General features: G+C 25.8%; 1 protein-coding gene and 1 long non-coding RNA gene across 2 annotated transcripts in view; both read right to left on the reverse strand.

Annotated features, from left to right (window-relative positions):
- Positions 1-7,091: 7,091 nt before the first annotated feature.
- Positions 7,092-9,618, reverse strand: LOC124418631. Its single transcript, XR_006940113.1, has 3 exons — positions 9,438-9,618; positions 8,900-9,229; positions 7,092-7,917 (listed from the first exon to the last, which is right to left on the reverse strand). It is a non-coding gene; the product is annotated as an uncharacterized LOC124418631 (long non-coding RNA).
- A 3,447-nt stretch (positions 9,619-13,065) lies between these two features.
- The window catches only part of LOC111675313 (allatostatin-A receptor), a 44,610-nt gene continuing 38,581 nt past the window's right edge, over positions 13,066-19,094 (reverse strand). Inside the window, exon 4 of the mRNA XM_046947137.1 lies at positions 13,066-13,107. Within this exon, the coding sequence (XP_046803093.1) occupies positions 13,066-13,107 (42 nt within the window). The remainder of the gene's footprint in view (positions 13,108-19,094) is intronic.

The raw sequence follows: 19,094 nt of genomic DNA on the forward strand, positions 1-19,094 counted from the left end.
ACAAACAATTTCAACTTTTATAAAAATAGGGGAATTTTTTTTCAAATTAAACTTTGATAACAGTGGAGCAATTGATTGAAAAAAAATGTTCAAAATTTGGTTTCAATAAGACGGTGCCAAGTAAGTAAGTGGTCTATCGAAATGTATTTTAAGTTCTGTAACATAATTGGCGATGTTAACATTATGAAGGGTAAAAGGAGGGCAATTTCTCCTTCTCATTGCGAATGTTAAAGCTGTGATACTCGGTTTTCAGATTTTACAACATTGTCAGTAAAATGTGCATTAAATGTCGTTTAAACTAATGCCATATATACACGGTTGTTAGATCTTACAACGTTGGCAGTAAAATGTACAGAAAATGTCTAATAATGCTGTCAACTTACAAATTTTGTCTTGCAATATTTTTGGGTAATGCTTTTTCTGACAACGTTGATTATTAGACATTTTCTGAACATTTTACTGAAAACGTTGTAAGATCTGACAACCGTGTATTACGGCTTTAACAATTTTTCTTTTGCAACGTTGTCAAAAAATACATTGCTGACAATGTTGCAAGAAAGAATCTGTAAGTTTTTTTTAAGACATTTTTGTCACATAGTATAGTCAATATAGTTTCTGTTTATACGATCGTCTTTCAGTTGAAGCGATTTTCTCAGCGTTGCAGTACACAGCCTCTGCTTTGCGGCAGGTAATCTATTTTGTTGCCATTCTTTTCTGACCCTTCTCTTATTGAGAAAAAGTCTTTCAATATTCAAATTTGAAACAGGCTTGCTTGCATTTTGAGAAGTTGGACACTTAGCAATGCTGAAATCATCAATGACGCTCACACATTTTCACAAATATTCTTCAAACCGTAGGTAGGGGTTAGTGTTGATATGACTAATAAATATATTTCTTATATTTAAGCTGATTTGTATTATAGTTTAAAATCTCAGAATAGTCAGAAGATAATTCATAAGAAATTCTTATGGACGTTGAGTTTGTTTTAAGATATGACAAAATCTATTAGGACGGGAAATTTTGTAGGATCTACTAGCCAATAATTTGAAGATCCAGAAAAGTCTAAAATATTTTTTTCAATCAACTATTGCTTTGTACAGTCTTGAACCTCGATCTTTAATGAGTTGAACAGTTCTTCAAATTTGTTCCTTGGTCACTGAAAATCGTAGTGGGAAATATTTTATGGTAATTTGTTAACCTTAGCATTAAAACATGTAAACATTTGAAAAAAGCTTCTGAAGCATAATGTCTTACTTCTGCCATTTTGTCTAATAAACATTAAGTTAATGTTATTGTTAAAACTCAAATAAGATAATTGCGATTTATGTAGGTTTAAACCACTACATTGGACGATATTTTATATATAACATATCATTTATTGATTAAGAAAGGTTATGTTCTCGGTTAGTGCTTGCAGTGTTTCTAACCTCCGCCATATTTTGGGGAGGAGCTGAGTTTAATGGACTTTTTGCCAAACCAGAGTTTACTGGTGAAGTAATAAGTATTTCACCTTTCAAATGTTTTTATCTCATTCTCAATCTTCTTTATAGACAGGGCAGGTCTTCGCATGTATACACCTGCAGTTTGTAGAGCACAATTATTGCTTGTATGGCCAAACTCTTGGCAATTACCACATTGGATCGGTCTATTATGTTTTATGAATTCCTCTAGATTCACTCACATTAAAACAAATTAAAATCCAGAGTTGAATTCTATATTTTAACAAAACGAAACAGAATGGAAGTATATAAAACATTACGAATACATAATTCAATACAAAACAAGTATGAAAGTATAGTCTGGCGTAAACGAACATACTATGCCAGTTATGAAAATTATGGACCAAGCCCGATAAAGTTGTGTGAATATAATATTTATATAATTTTTATTTGTGCTGAATTTTAACGCGATATTTGTGTTTATAAGTTAATTTTGGACATTCAAGTAATATTCTGATGGGGACTTTGTAGGGTCAAATGAGGCCCGATCTTTATGAAATTTGTCACTTAATAAAAATGCATTAGATTTGGTTAGTAGAAGGATATATCTACATCATATCGGAAATACACCACTATCAGGTCTAATAATAACTCCAACAAGTAAAACCTTTTATTTGAAATGAAAGTTATTCTTATACCCATCATCAAAAATGTCATTGCGTTTGTAAGACATCGAAATATTGACCCAGGAAATTATAAATATATTAAGTCGATCTGATCATATCTGTCTGCCTGTTGAGAACACAATAGAACGAAACGAAATGGTATTGAAAATGGAAAATATTGGTCCACGTTTTCGCACAGCCCCCATATATGTTTTAACAGTTTTATCTGTTTTAAACAAGTTTCATATGAGAAAAAAAAACAAATTTAATGAATATCGGTTCATAATTGAACCTATTCCTTATAAAAAGTCCCGATCCTCGTGTTCTTAAGCCCATTACTGGCTTAAGAACACTTCTTTCTGATAATTACTTTAACGTTCATTACTGGCTAAACACAAGTATAGCAATGAAATTCAACATAAGTAAGTTTTCTAATAGCCAATATCTCTGTAGAACATTTTATGAGGTTCGGTCCATAACTGACCTTACACTTCATATACAATACCCTTTAGAAATTGACTTTAATGCTTATAACTGGTTAAAAAGTACTAAAAGTTTCTTTCGAACAAAAATCTCTCAAAAACTAATTTTTTGAGCATCGGTCCATAATTGATCCTATTACTGATCCATTTTAATCTTTAAAGAAAAGACATTTTATAAAATTTTGTTCTTTTTTTGTTCTCTTTATTTTAAATATATAATTTTTTTATTTTCATTCTTTTTTTTAAAGTTTACATTAGTTTAGCTTTTTATTATTATTATTTTTCTTTGCAATTTCAAAATTTTATTTAAAAACAGTTTTTTTATTATATTTTAACTTATTTTCTTTAAATAGTTCTTTTAGGTTTTTTATTTCTTTTAAATAAATTCTATTTAGTGTTTTTTTTTTGTTTTTGTCAATAACAACTATAGTTAAATTAGTTTCCTCCTTATTTTTTTTTGTTATTTGTTAAGTTTTCTGTTCTGTAATTTGTGTTTAATTTTTTTTGTTCTTTTTTTTTGTTTCGTTAAGTTTTAACTATTAATTTACATTTAAACATGAATTTTACATTACATTGAATTACAATAGTTTGTTTTGTGTTTTTTTTGTTGTAGTTGTTGTTTCTAGTATGGTTTTTGTGTTGTAGTTATTTTTAAAGCATTTTAACACTTCGGTTGTGTTGTCCTTTTTGAGTGTTTAATGCTTTTTAGGATTTTACAATTGTGTATTGTTGCATTTTAAAAATGTAAATTTGTTTTCCTCTCTCTTTCTCTCTTACTCTCTTTAGGTTTTGTTCTATTGTTACATATATTTTTGTTTAGTTAACAAACACTTGTAAATGAAATTAAATAAAATATATAACCCAAGCAAACTGTTTAAAATTTATTTCTATAAAAAATTGTTTTTATAACATGTACGAATGAAATAAGAAAATAAAAAAAAGTCTTAAAACCAAACTGTACAATTTAAATCCTTCTGTGACATGAGTGCAATAATTTACAGTTAAATGTGGTAATGAACAAATCCCTGTCCTAGTCAATGTCCATTTCATTTTCAGACTTTAAGCTTTAAAAGCTGTAAATTGTTTTGAGACTTGTTGTAAGTAGTGAAATTTTTTTTAAAGGACACTGACTGAGTCTGTAATTGCCTTGTTTGGTTTGTTTGAGATTTTTTTTAGATTTAGTTAATATTCCTTTTTTTAAATCAATAATTTAAATTGTGTTGTTTTCAGCAAAAGGACATTTGTTGGGGAAGTATTCTCAGCTAAAGATTTCATTTTATATATTAATTTAAGACAGGATTTTTTTTAAATTTAATTTATCTGCACATTTCTTTCGCACCTGTCAAAATAACAGTTGTTTCTGGTGTCTGTCCGTTTTCTTACATTTCAAATTGTGCAATTTATAATTTCCTTAGACTTTTATCTTTGGGGCTCGTTTAAAGATAAAGTCATTGGTATTAATTAATAAAGATAAATTTTTCTAAAAATAATATTTAATATTTAAAAAGCGCAACAAAATGGAATTATCTGAAACACTGTCTAAAAACGTAAGATATCAAATTTCATATGTGAAACGAAATGAAATTTTTATAAAAATGTTTTTTGTATGAAAAACATATAAAGTTTTTCGTATGAAAAACATATAAAGTTTTTGTTAATTTCGTTTCTAAATAATTAAATAAATATTTTAAAAAGAGGAACAAAATGGAATTGCATGAAACATAGTTTATAGAAATCAGAAATAGACAATGGTTGGTTAAACTTACTCAAATTTACAAAAATTCATATGTGGAACAAAATGGAATTTTGAGAAGTATAAAAGCTTTGATTAAAGCTTAATATTTGCTTAATAAACTTTAATTAAAAAAGTGGAACGATTAGAAATTGGATATATGGAACGAAGTGAAAGAACATGTTTTTGAATGAAAAACTTCAAAAAGTTTAAACAAAACTTGATAAATTTTAATAAATTTACTTAAATAAATGTGGAACGAAATAGAATTACCTGAAATAAGGAACAAAACCATACAAAGAATTAAAAATAAATGGAATGAAATGGAATATAATGAAACATTTTTCGTATGAACAACTTAATTTTTTTTTTAACAAAACCTAATAATTTAGAATAAATTAACCTTTCGAAATAAGAGGAACGAAATGGAATAACATGAAACAAGGAACTAAAAAATACAAAATTCAAAATTAAAGAGATATTATCTTAAATATAAAAATTTTTATATAAGGAACGAAATGGAGTTTTGTGAAACAAAAAGAGAATCCTTTTCTTATGAATATTTTGCAAATTTAAAAAATACTTGAAAGAAACGAAGTGTGAAAGAAAATGAAATTAAAAAACATATTTCATGTTAAAAAACAACTCACAATTGTTAAAAATTTAACTAAATTGAAGATTTAAACAAAGGGAACGAAATGGAATTGTATGAAACATTAGGAAAACTGACTAATTTACAAAAAAAAATGTGGTATAAGCTGCATCTACCTCATGGTATTAACATTTTTTTTTGCATAGAGCAACAAAATGGAATTTAATGAAACACAGTTAAAATTTGCATTAAACAAAGAAACGAAGTCAAAATGTATAAAAAATCAGCATAGAGAAAGGAAACGGAATTTACTGGAACTTTAAGTAAAATTGTTTAAAAATTGCAAAAAAAAGAGGAACGAACTGAAAATATACAAAACATTTTGAAAAAATGACATGTTACTATGTTTTTACTAGCTTTTGCATAGAGAAACGAAATGGAATTTAACATCAAATAGAATTGTTAGAGACGAATTAAAATAAATAAAATTAAACAACATTTAAACAAATGGAGAGAAATGAAATTGTATGAAACTTTAGGAAATTTGGATTCTTTACAAATAAAAGTGTTAAAAACTCCATTTCCTTAATGCTTCTAACAGTTTTTGCATAGGGAAATAAAACGGAATTTTAGCTTAGCTTAGCTTAGAGAAACGAAAATGAAATTTAATGGAATAACAAGTTAAACTGTAAAATAACCTCCTTAACAAATAAAAGTAAGAAAAACTAATTTTTTTCATGATAAAAGTTTTTGCACAAAGGAACAAAATGGAATTTACTGAAACATTAAATAAAATTGCCATAAAAATATAAATTAAAAATTAAAGTAAATTTTATGTTTAAACAATTTTATAAGAAACATTATGAAAAATTACTTAAAGGAACGAAATGGAATTTAATGGTATAACAAGTAAAACTGTTAAAAATTAATTCCTTTACAAATAAAAATAAGAAAAATTATTTTTTTTTTCATAATAAAATTTTTTGTATAGAGGAACAAAATGGAATTTAATGAAACATTAAATAAAATTGCCAAAAAAAAAAAACAAGATAAAAATTAAATACAATTAAAAATTAAAGCAAATTTTATGTTTAAACAAATACATAAGAAACATTATGAAAAATTACTAAAGGAACGAAATGGAATTTAATGGAACATCAAGTAAAACTGTTAAAAATAAACTCCTTAATAAATAAAAGTGAGATAAACTTTGGTTATTTCATGTTATCAACAGTTTTTGTATAGAGGAACAAAATGGAATTTAATGAAACATTAAATAAAATTGACAAAAAACAAGATAAAAATTAAATACAATTAAAAATTAAAGCAAATTTTATGTTTAAACAAATACATAAGAAACATTATGAAAAATTACTAAAGGAACGAAATGGAATTTAATGAAACATTAAATAAAATTGCGCAAAAAAAACAGTGAAAGTAAATTGTTTATTTAAATTTATTTAAATTTAAATAAACAAAGGAAACGAAATGGAATTTTATGAAACATTATGAAAAATTACTCAATTATTAATAGAAGTGTTAGAAACTCCATTTTGCTCTAAAATTCATTAAAATAATCTCACAATGGTTTTGTAAATTTTTGTCTTATTTATAAACATTTATTAAAGGTTTATTAAACTAATTTTAACAAACAAATTGTCCTATAAACCTTTAATAAATGTTTATGAATAAGACCCTAAATGTTTAAAGTTCATTCAGCTTTGCAAGGAAAAAACTTTACTAAACATTTTGTAAAAATCTAAATTTCTTTGAAAAACATTTTTTTTTAATTTTAAAAATTAAAAAAAATATTTTATCCTTTTTTTATGATAAAAAAATTCTTTGTAAATTAAACATTTCATTAAATATATGCATGTATGTAAGCTCCTTTACAATTTCCTTTTAAGTCATTAAACATTGAAAAAGAGTAAATCCGTTTTGTTTGGTTCTTTTAATCCCTCTTAGAATACTTCCCCTTCAAACACTTGCTTTATTTTACTATTAAAATTTATACAATTATTTTTATATTTTGTTTTTAAATTAAAAACTTAATAACTAAATACAATTTGTTTCTTTTTTATATATAAACAGACTCCAATCCATAGACTATTTATTTAAATTCTTAATTTAATTTAATTTATTTTTATTTATTTACAATATAAAATATAAATATATATTTAACTAGTTTTATTAAAAATCTATTTATTTTTCAAATTTATATATTTCTAAAATTTTAAATTTATTTATTTTTTTCATTTATTATAAAGATTTCTAATTTCCTCATTATTAACACAATTTGCCACCAAACACCATTTTATCACAATACAATTTAAAATTGTTTATTGTGGTTTAAATGGCTGTTCGTATATAATTATTATTTTTTTATACTTAATTAAATTTGTTGGTTTTTTGTTGTTGTTTTTTTTTATAAATTTAATAATTAAGTTTTACTCTGTAAATATATATTTATTATTATAACTACAATTTGTAAATTGTTTAAAAATTAGGCCAAATTCTTGGAAAAAACGTGTTAAATTAATAATAATGTTTTTTCTTATATAGATAGATATTTTTTTAAATTCAGTAACAATTCTTAATTTTATTTATTTTTACTATTTTACAAATATTTTTATTTTATATTATTTTTTTAGGAATATATTTCTTCATTCGTTTTTGTTCTTTTATTTTGCAATTTAATTGTTGGCTTAATTTTCGTTTTGTGGTCGGCTTTTTAGGAAACCTTTGAAAATTGTAATTTTAATTTAAAGTCTGTGGTCTTTTAACACCCACAGCACACACGCACACACAACACAAGCAATCCACATCCTTGAGGAAATTGTTGGATTTGGTTAGCGGCGTTGGCTTTTTTATTGGTTTCCTTTTTTCCTCCTACATGAGGCTACAATTAAAAGTCGTCGTGATGGTGATCATTGTCTGGATAGAGATGATTTTAGTATTGGTAACTGTGGCGTTGCTAACACTTGAGTCTCTTTTTTCCTTTGAATTACTGCAAATAAGTGTAAAAACGAAAATTTAATTAAATTATTTATAAAACATTTATTCCTCGAGGCTTACAGTGGTTGGAGAAATTAATTGGTATATAAACGAAGCTATAGCCATGGCTGTAGACCTAACTAAAGATAGAATTATAGTCAAGTTTATAGACTGGAATACAGCTAGAACTATGGCCAAGGGTATAGTCCAGACTTAAGCTAAATCTAAAGCCATGAATACAGTTTCAACTATAGACTATAGTCTGTATTCCAGACTATAGTTTGGTCTATAGTCTAGCCTATAGTCCAGACTATAGTCTACAGCCAGTTTACAGTTTATGCTATAGTCCATACTACATTCTAATCTCTACACAACACTATATTCCAGTCTATAGTCTAGTCTATAGTCCAGACTATAGTCTAGTCTATAGTGCAGATTATATTCTAGTCTATAGTCCAGACTATAGTCTAGTCTATAGTCCAGACTATAGTCTAGTCTATAGTCTAGACTATAGTCTAGTCTATAGTCCAGACTATAGTCTAGTCTATAGTCCAGACTATAGTCTAGTCTATAGTCCAGACTATAGTCTAGTCTATAGTCCAGACTATAGTCTAGTCTATAGTCCAGACTATAGTCTAGTTTATAATCAAGACTATTGTCTAGTCTATAGTCTAGACTATAGTCTAGTCTATAGTCTATAGTCTAGACTATAGTCCAGACTATAGTCTAGTCTATAGTCCAGACTATAGTCTACTCTATAGTCCAGGCTATAGTCTATAGTCGAGACTAAAGTAAAGACTATAGATTAGTCTAGACTAGACTTAAGTTTGTACTCAAGAGTCTTCTATAACCTGAATATATAATTTAGTTTAAACTTTTAGCCACCACTGTAAATAAGCTTTTAAATTATTACAACATATCTAACATTGTTACTCTGGCGGTTGTTAGAAATATGTATGTTGTGTTCTCATCTTCATGTTGTAGTACAAACACACCTTATTTCCGTTACGTTTTTGTTGTTGCCATCTATGACCTGCTTGTCTAATGTACAATTGCTATCTGTTTAAAAAAAAAAAACGTCCTCGTTGTAGTCCTTGTTTTTATAGTCCTTGTCTACACCGTCATCGTCCTATATAAATGTCAATGCTGCAGCTGTTGTTGATGTTGTAGTTAGGGTTGTTGCTATTGGTGCTGGAATATTGTAGTTGTTGAGTGTTTATCTACAGCATATCAATGTTTGAAGTGCCATTTCCGGTTGCCGTGCGCGTTGTTTTAGTAACTTGTTGATTTGTTATAATGGGTGGAGGACTACCGCACCAGACAATCTTTAATATTTATAAAAAAAAGAGGAGAAAATAGAGCATGATGGAGGGCGTTAGTAGATGTAATTAAATTAACAGCAAACAAAAGTATGTAATTAAATTAATTGCAAATTGTCAACCTCTTTTTTATTGTTCTGTAGTTGTTGTTGTTGGCTGACTAATTTACAATATGTTTAATACTAAATACTTGTAACTGTTAGAGAAGACTTACCTTTCTAAATGCCTTGCGAAAGTTGTCCGATAAAAAGGCATATAAAATGGGATTTATGCAGGAGTTGGTGTAGGCCAAGACATGAGAAATAATTTGTATAATAACCGTTACATGAGAACTGCCATACAAATTAAAAGCTTTCAATACCAAAATGACCTAATTTTGTTTGAATTATCCAGACATTATTTTTTAGTTAAACGCCACATGAAATTTGCAAAAGAAATATAAAACAATTTTAAAAAGTTTTTTTTTTTTATTTTTCAAAAAATCTGTAAAAGGTTTTAATATGTTTGTGTGTGTGTGTGTGTTTTTTTTCCTTAACCAAATGTTATTTTGAGTGTTGGCTTTCAAGGTCATTTTCCCTAGAAAAAGAATTCGTATTACTTTAAATAATACACATTTCATGTTATTTTTTAATTTATTGACATCCTTTGACAGTTGTAAAAGATGTAACCAAAATATTGTACCTTTTTCGATGTTGACTTTTTTTTAGGTGATTTCACTTTTTTTAGTTTAACATTAAACAAATCCTATTAAGTTTCCAGAATTCTGTTCAAATTGAAAAAAATATATATAGTTAAAGACATTTAATACCCTTAGTATAGAAATGATTTTTAGAGACATGTTTTATTTTTACTTGTTTGTTTTTCATCTAGATTAGACGAGGGTCCTGTGGGAAATTTGGTTAAATGAAATGGAAAACTAAGTAGAAAACTAAATACGCAAATAATTAAGGCTTGTTTTATTAAAGGTAATCTGCATATTAAGGTTTGCTTTTTGTTGTTGTAATTGTAAGGATCCTGTGGGAAATTTGTTTAAATGAAAGAAGTGAAAACTAAGTAATGAATTGTTGGGCGGTTTGGAATTCTCTTTATGATAAAACTTATTATTGTTCTTGGTAGTATAATTAAAGTTTTTAAACAAAACTTTGTAACTACTATTTAAAAATTATCATCAAAAGCTTTTTGAAAGAAACTTTTTTATATTAACAATAACTCTTTTGGGAGCTTTTGAAAAAACCTTTATATTAAAACGAAGATGTTCTGAAAAAAACTATTAAAAGCTTTTAATCTGGAAAAACTTTCTTGAGATAATTTAAAAAAAAAATATTTTTTAGTAATGTTGTTTTTTTTTTTTGTAAAAATAACAAAGATTTCTTCATTTTTTGTGGAAAATCATATTTGAATGAAAAAAGTAAAAAAAATTTGATCAGATAGAAGAGTTAATTTTTAATTTATATTGAAAATAGGGTGTTTTGTGATGCTTTTATAAAAAAAATTGTTTGTTAAAAAGCTCTTGGCTGAGATAGTTTTTTTTTTAGTTTAATATACCTTTTTGGGTAAAAAAGAAAATATTTCAATGAAAAAAGCTTTTTTTGTGAAAAAATCTTATTCGGATAAAAAAGGCTTTTTATTATATTTGGAAGAAAAAAGCTTTTTATTGTAATCACATTTAAATGAAAAAAGCTTTTTAATAGATAAATGTATGTATGTTGAGTAAAATAGCTTACTTTCAAATTATAATGAAGGTAAAAAGCTTTTGTAAAACAAAATTTTTTTGTTAAAAAGCTTTTGGCTGAGATAGTTTCTTTTAGTAAAATATATTTAATATTAAAAGAAAAGGTTTTCTTGTTTAAAAATGCTTTTTAGTACAAAAACTTTAATCGAGTAAAAAAGCTTATTTATATTGAAGTTAAGCTTTATTTGTTAAAAAAAGTTTTTTAAGCTTTTTAACAAAAAAGCAAAAAGCTTTTTCAGGTCTTTTTCATTTTGTAAAAGTTTATTGGAGACAAAAAATATATTTGGTGAAAAAAGAGCTTAATTTTTACATTAAAAAAGCATTTTTAGTAAAATTTTCTTTCAATTTAAAAGCTTGAATAATTATTTAAATAAAAAGCTTTAAAGTAGATAAGCATTTGTTAAGTTAAAAAGCTTATTTTCAATTTATATTTCAAATGCAGTGAGCTTTTGTAAAAAACAATTTTTGGTAAAAAGCTTTTTGTTTTAGAACTTTTTAGTAAAATATACTTTTTTGGGAAAACCCAGAATATTTTCATAAAGAAAGCTTTTTGGTGTTTAAATTAATAAATAAGAAAAATCAAAAATGTTTTTATGAAAAATGGCTTTTGCAATTGAAAGAGAATAGATTTTTGTTCAATGTGTTTTTTTGTTCACTAAAAAGCTTTTTTTTTAAGAAAAAACAATGTTTTTATGAAAAATAGCTTTTTTATTGAAAAAAGATAGATGTGGTGGTCAAGTTATTTTTTTGTAAAAATAGTTTTTTTGGAATACAAAAAACTTTGAATGGATGTAAACAACGTTCTTAGTTGGAAACCTCCTATATTCTACGGAAAAAAGAGGTTTTCTAAAAAAAGCTTTTCTCTTTAAGTTTTTATTTGCGACCTTACGATATTATTCTGTTGTTACGTTTTAATAACAACCATACAATTGCTTTAAATTTTCTATCTCTACCCCTCGTTAATTGTGGCCAAAAAAAAAATATAAGAAAACCTTCAATTTTTTTTAGCCTCTTTGTGTAATACCCTGTAATCTCTTCATTAAAATTTATTTTCCTCGTTTTTTTTCTGCTGTAACACATTCTGGCCATATTTATTTCACTTCCAACATCTAGCTGTTAGTTACACATTCTGTGATTTTCTTGAAGACAATTTTTTTTAAGTGAAATAAATTGGAAAAAAGGTGTGACGTTGTTTTGAATTTGAAATGAATTAATCCTAAGGAAATCCTTGTAACAGTTTAAGGAAAAAATCTAAAAAAGATAGGAAAGTGTAATTTGTTTTCAACAGTTCTTATTGAAAACTTAAAGTCTTTTGTAAAAAAAAGGTTAAAACTCGCTTACATGTTATCCTAGCAGCTGTCAAATCTGTATAATTTGTCTCTTTTAGTGGTTTAAAGAATTTAATTTGTAGGAAGGAGTAGAATTTATTATAACGATTTTTATTATATTAAACTTTAATGGTAGACTAACTAATATGATTGATAGATGAAATTGAGTACTTGTCTATTTTTATATATTTTTTCTCTCTCTTTTTTTGTGCTAAAAATGTGAAAATAAGTGGGTGGTGATTTACGTAGTTTTATTGTTATTTATAGTCGTATAAAAGTGAAATCGATTTATTGTATTCGATATTAGATTTCATACTCTTTAAAATAAATTTTCTTAAAGAAGTTTTTAATGAAATCTTTTCTTTATTGAACATTTTTAATTAATTCTCTATAGAAAATGTTCCATCAATACTTTCATTAGAGAAAATTTTTATTGAAATTTCTTTTCAAAATTAACTTTTAGAAAAATTTTTTGTTTTATCAAGTTTTCTGTTTACAAAAAATGTATTTTTTGTAAAAATTTTTATATTTTTCTCTGTTGAGAAAATTTTTAAAACCTTTTGTTTCAGTGTAAAATTTTTTTAATAATATTTCTGTTAAAAGAATATATTTGTATTAATCTCTATATAGAAATGTTATCAGAAATTTGTAATGTATATAGATTAGTAAGTAAGTAGGTAAGTTCTTAAGGTATTAAGCAAGTTAGTTAGTTCTGGCTTCCGAGAGGTTAGAAGTAAGCATTCTAGTCTGGTAGACTGGAGGTGGTGAGTTCGATTTCCTACTCATTCACCAGTTGAGGAGCGCACACCAGGACTGCTAGAGGCCTAAGTGTATGTCTTCAGAATTGATAGTATACAATGTACTATCTAACAAACTAACTAACTAACTAACTAACTATTTAACTAACTAAATAACTAACTAACTAACTGACTAACTAACTAACTAACTAACTGACTAACTAACTAACTAACTGACTAACTAACTAACTAGCTAGCTAGCTAGCTAGCTAGCTAACTAACTAAATAACTAACTAACTAACTAACTAACTAAATAACTAACTAACTAACTAACTAACTAACTAACTAACTAACTAACTAACTAACTAACTAACTAACTAATTAACTAACTAACTAACTAACTAACTAACTAACTAACTAACTAACTAACTAACTAACTAACTAACTAATTAACTAACTAACTAACTAACTAACTAACTAAATAACTTACTTACTAACTAATTAAATAACTAACTAACTATCTAACTTACTTACTTACTTACTTACTTACTTCTTACTTACTTACTTACTTACTTACTTACTTACTTACTAACTTACTTACTTACTTACTTACTTACTTACTTACTTACTTACTTACTTACTTACTTACTTACTTACTTACTTACTTACTTACTTACTTACTTACTTACTTACTTACTTACTTACTTACTTACTTACTTACTTACTTACTTACTTACTTACTTACTTACTTACTTACTTACTTACTTACTTACTTACTTACTTACTTACTTACTTACTTACTTACTTACTTACTTACTTACTTACTTACTTACTTACTTACTTACTTACTAACTAACTTCTTAGAGCTTTTTAATTTCTCTTAAGAGAATATTTTTTTTACCAATTTTCTTATTAGGGAACATTTTTTGATCAAAGTTCTTTTCTGTAAATTTTTATAAATTTATAATTTTTTTTTAATTTTATATATAAGAGAAAAGTTTTTATCTATCTTTATGAAAAAATTGTTAATTAGTTTTACACTTTTCTGAAACATTTTTCGATTAAAGTTCTCTCTAAATAAAATTTATTTAAATCTCTCTTTAAAAAATGTGTTAACTAAATTTATTCTACAGAAAAATATATATATAAAATATATTCTCTTAGAAAATATTTTCGATTAATTTTTTTTAAAGAGAAAACGTTAACAATTTGCTATTTCGAATTTGATATCGATCAATTTTCTCTTTAAGGAATATTTTTGTTTTAGAGAAAATGTCATTTCAATTTTTTTTCAGTTTGATTTTGATTTCAAAAATTTCTAATAAAATTTTACTTTTGAGAACATTTCTATTTAACAAGTTTTTGGAATAAAAAGTTTTTTCTTTCTACCAACTAATCTTAGTACGAAATCTCTATTTTTCTTTTAAGAAATCATATGTATAAGCATTTCTATTATTTCAAGGACATTTATTTACACTGTGTCTGCATAGTATTAGACATTGTTGCTGCTTCTCCAGTATTCTTGTACATGAAGTACATTTACTATTGCTGTTGGTATTTCCTTTTTATATTTTTTTTCTGCATACATTAGTCAGTGAAATGTAATTTCACCTTTCATTAGTTACATTTGCTGATTCTGCATAAATATAATTTCATTTCATTTCGTTTTGTTTTGCTTATTATTGTTGCTGTTTATTTTAGCATTTACATTACCTGCTGCATTTGCTAGTGCTGCTGTTGTTATTTTACAACATTCACTATTTGCAATTACTGTAACTCAAGTGAAATCGTAGTTGTGTGAAGAATAAAGATTGATTGCATTGTTTCGATACTTTGAACATGTTTTGTATTTCCAAGCAAAAACTTCTAATGTTGTTTGTATTCCATAAATTGTTGTTGTTATTACATCCCTGTCATTTACTTAAAACAAGTTTCTTTTTTATTTTTCTTGAAATGGAATAATTTTTTTTTCATCTGCTTTACCCCCTCCTGAAAACTTTCCGTTCAACGTAGTGAAATTTACATTCGCTATATGACAACTTGTTGTTTGTTTTAACAAAAAATTTGAAGAAAACTTAACAAAGTCTAGAAGTGTAAATGCAAATTAGTAAGAATGATAAACTTACTAATGCTGTAAGTACAGTGATGCAACTTTGATGAGTTTAGTTTTATGTAACTGAAGTATGTCTGTATGTCTATGTGGGTGTCTTGTATAATAAATTTCCTTTTTTTCTATACAATTTTTTTCTTATTACAAGCTTACAACAGTTACTAGTTTGTCTGTCTGTCTTGTAAGTGTTCTTGATAAATGTTCAAGTTTGAGTGTTAGTTTCCGTTCAAGGGTTGTCAATTTTAAAAATATAAAATTAAAAGAAGACAAAAAACTACTTTAAGTATTTGTTGTCAAGTTTTTTTTCTATTCTTTTCAATTTTTCTGCAGATTTTTTTTCATTCATTCATACTTGTCGTCTTAAACTTATTTTTAACATCCGTTTGTCTGTCTGTCTGATTGCTTTTCTATACATGTGGGCAAGTATATTGACACAGACAAAGTGTGTTAATGTTTGTGTGCGTGTGTATGTCTAGGAGTCTACATACGTTGATATGTATGTGTATTTCTTTTTTTTTAATCCGTCTGTCCTTACATTCATTGTCAATATTTGATTTTCAAGTGTAATTTAATTTTATATCCTAATGCATTCTATTTACATGGCTATTCATGTCATTTATTTAACTTTACATTGATTTTACCTCTTTTTTTCATTTAATTTTAGTTCTATGTTTTTTTATTTTTCTCTATTCTTTCATATTTAAAACTACTAGGGTTAACTTTAAGTATTATAGGGTGACATGTAGTGAAATAAACAAAAATTGGTTTTGAAGTTTTACTCTGTTATTTTAAAAAAAATTAAAATAAAAATATTAACTAAAGAAAACTTTAATCAAACTTTTTCTCTGACCAAAATAAATTTATGAAAACTTTCTTGAAATGATAATCGAGAATAAAATGAAGAGGAAATTTTCAAACAATTTGATCAAATTGTTTTTCTCTTTAAGAAAAAAATTTCTATCAATTTTATTAAGAATTTACAAAAAATAATCAAAAGGGAAAACAATCGAAATGACATTTTCTCTAAATCAAAAATATTTCTTTAAAAGAAAATTCATCGGCAATTAATTCAAAATAGCAAATTTCTTTCAAAAAAATTAACGAAATAATTTTCTAAAAAGAGAAAATTTTTGGAAGATGTTTCTAGAGAGAAAATTAAGTAAAAACTTTCTTTCAAGAGAGATTTAAATAAATTGTATTCAAAGAGAACTTTAATCGAAAAATGTTTCAGAAAAGAGTAAAATTGATTAAAAAATTTCTCTTAAAAAAATTTATAAAAAAGTAAAAGTATTTTCTTAAAAAAATTTTATAAAAAACTGCAGTAATAAATTATAAAATTATAAAAATGTTTACTTTGAAGAAAAGAAAATTGATCAATGAATGTTCTCTAAAGAGAAAATTGGTCAAAGTATTTTGTATTAAAAATTGTCCATGTTGGGTCCATGTTGATCCCTTTGTAAAAAAAGCTGTAAGAAAACAAAAAGAGAGATAGGAAAGGAGTGAGGAATAGAGATAGGCAAGAGAAAAAGAGGATGACAGTAAGTTTGTTAAGAAATAAAGAATAACCAGGCCAGCTGTCGTCGATGAATAGTGTGAGTAGTAGGTTCACACCTATTTTGACAAATTTATGAACTCTAGAAGACGTTCTAATTGAGTATTTGACAATTTGGATAGATCACCTAAATAGGCCGATCCAAGTTTCCGAGAACGGGTCTTCGCCAAAGCAAGACAATGGCAGAGAAGATAAGTAATAGTCTTTTCTTCATCCTCCTTTAGATAACTCCTACACTAATCGTTAAACGGGAGACTAAAGTGTCTAGCATGGATACCAAATTTTCATTGGCCAGCGATAACCGATTTCTGCCAATTTAGATGCGGTCTTTAGTAGCCAATAAGATATTTAGACCTGTGTGGATCCATTTGTGGCCACAATATTGAGCACATGTGTTCACGCGACCATTTTGGGCTAGCAGTGCAGAGGCAGATTTCTGTGACCTGAACTGAACTAGAAAATCGGTGATAAAAAAATTGATAAAAAATTTTCTCTTAAAAACATTTTGTCAAAAAGTTGCAGTAATGAATTTGAAAATTTTAAAACATTTTTCTTTTCTGAAAAGAAAATTGATCAAAAAATGTTCCCTGAAGAGAAGTTAAAAGGTTTTATAAATTGTTATTTAGTTAGTTAGTTAGTTAGTTAGTTAGTTTGTTAGTTAGTTACTAAGTTAGTTAGTTAGTTAGTTAGTCAGTTACTTAGATAGTTAGTTACAGTTGAACCCAAATGTTCTCTAAAGAGAAAAGGTTTTATATTTAAATTTTATATATAAAAATTTCTGTTCAAAAATTATTTTCTATTAAGAAGGAAAATTTAACACAATATTTTTATAATTTTTTTTATAAATTTTTAGAAAAAAATAAATTTTTAGCAATAAATATTTTTGTCACACTTTTTTTTAAAAAAGTTTAAACTACGCCATAAAATATGTAAAAAGTGTACTTCATAGCAACCAATAAGAGCAGCCAGTAGTACAGCATCATAATCAACAAATGCAAAGAAGAAAATTTCTTTATAACAAAAAAAAAAAAGAACAAGACAACCAATTGAATATGAATAAACGAGTATACCCGTATAAAATATTGATTTCTTATAGTAAATTTATTTTTTTTTCTTCTATGCTACAGACTGATGATGGTTGTAATATGAATAAATCCATTCAAAGTGTGAGAGTATAAGTGTGTAAATTTAAGTATATTCTTACAATTATGTAAATGTGAATGTAAACGAAAATGTCAGTTATAGAATTATTTCAATCCTTCCTTTTAATACTTTTACACAATTTCTCTACAAATTGAAAGTGTGTAAATGTTGAAAAATGCTTAAGTTTTGGAAGGGAAAGGAAGGATGTATGTATAATATCAAATAAATATGCGTAAGTCTATATTTGTGTTCGTACGTCTGACTGTTAGTTTATTTATTTAGGTTTGTGTGTGTGTGTGTGTCATGTAATAGGTTTCACTGAATATCTGTGTTTGTAAATATCTGAATGTAAATACGTATGTATATGACGATGACTGCCTACTCAATTGTAATTCGATAAATCAGAAAATCATTTAAATAAAACTCATACAGAAACAGTCGTTGAATATTTTTATTTCTATTTAACATGATGATATTTCTGGCATATACAAGCGCAATAAATACACAGCCACATATATATACGTACATAAATAAATTTTTACATGCTGATTTAAATACATATAGATACATTTTACATAGTTACACACGTTAAACATTCATTGATTGTATGTATTTAAAACGACAACATTTATGGATTCTCAATGTACTTATTAAAAGAAATATTAAAATATTATTTCAAAAAAAAAAAAAAAAACACTCACATACTTTATACGATAAAAGACTGATTTTTCGGCATATTTTCATGTTTATTAGTCTTCTTCTTATCTTATTTTAATTTTTTATTATTATAAATATTTTATATTCTAAAAAATATATATACTCTATGGTATTTTCAATTTGTGAGCCGGACTAATATTAAGGCTTGCATTATTCTTTATCTTAATGTTAATGTTGTGTTAATATCGAAGTATGTATGTTGTTAAAAAATGTTTTCCTCAGAAAACTTTCAATGAAAAATATTATAATGATAATTTGGAAAAATATCTTCATTAAAGCTATTAATGTAATTATGTAATAAAAATATTAATGGAAAAGCTCAATTAGAGTTAAGTAATGAGAAAAGGCTTACTGTAAATAAAGAACTCTCAAAATATAAGTATTTCATAATGAGATTACTCATTCTTGGAGAACTAGAACTAAACTAGAAATGAACCAGAATTTAAGTCGAACTGAACTAGAACTGAACTAGAACTGAACTAGAACTGAACTAGAACTGAACTAGAACTGAACTAGAACTGAACTAGAACTGAACTAGAACTGAACTAGAAC

Source organism: Lucilia cuprina, chromosome 3 (assembly GCF_022045245.1).
Source record: "Lucilia cuprina isolate Lc7/37 chromosome 3, ASM2204524v1, whole genome shotgun sequence".
Classification (NCBI taxonomy): Eukaryota; Metazoa; Arthropoda; class Insecta; order Diptera; family Calliphoridae; genus Lucilia; species Lucilia cuprina.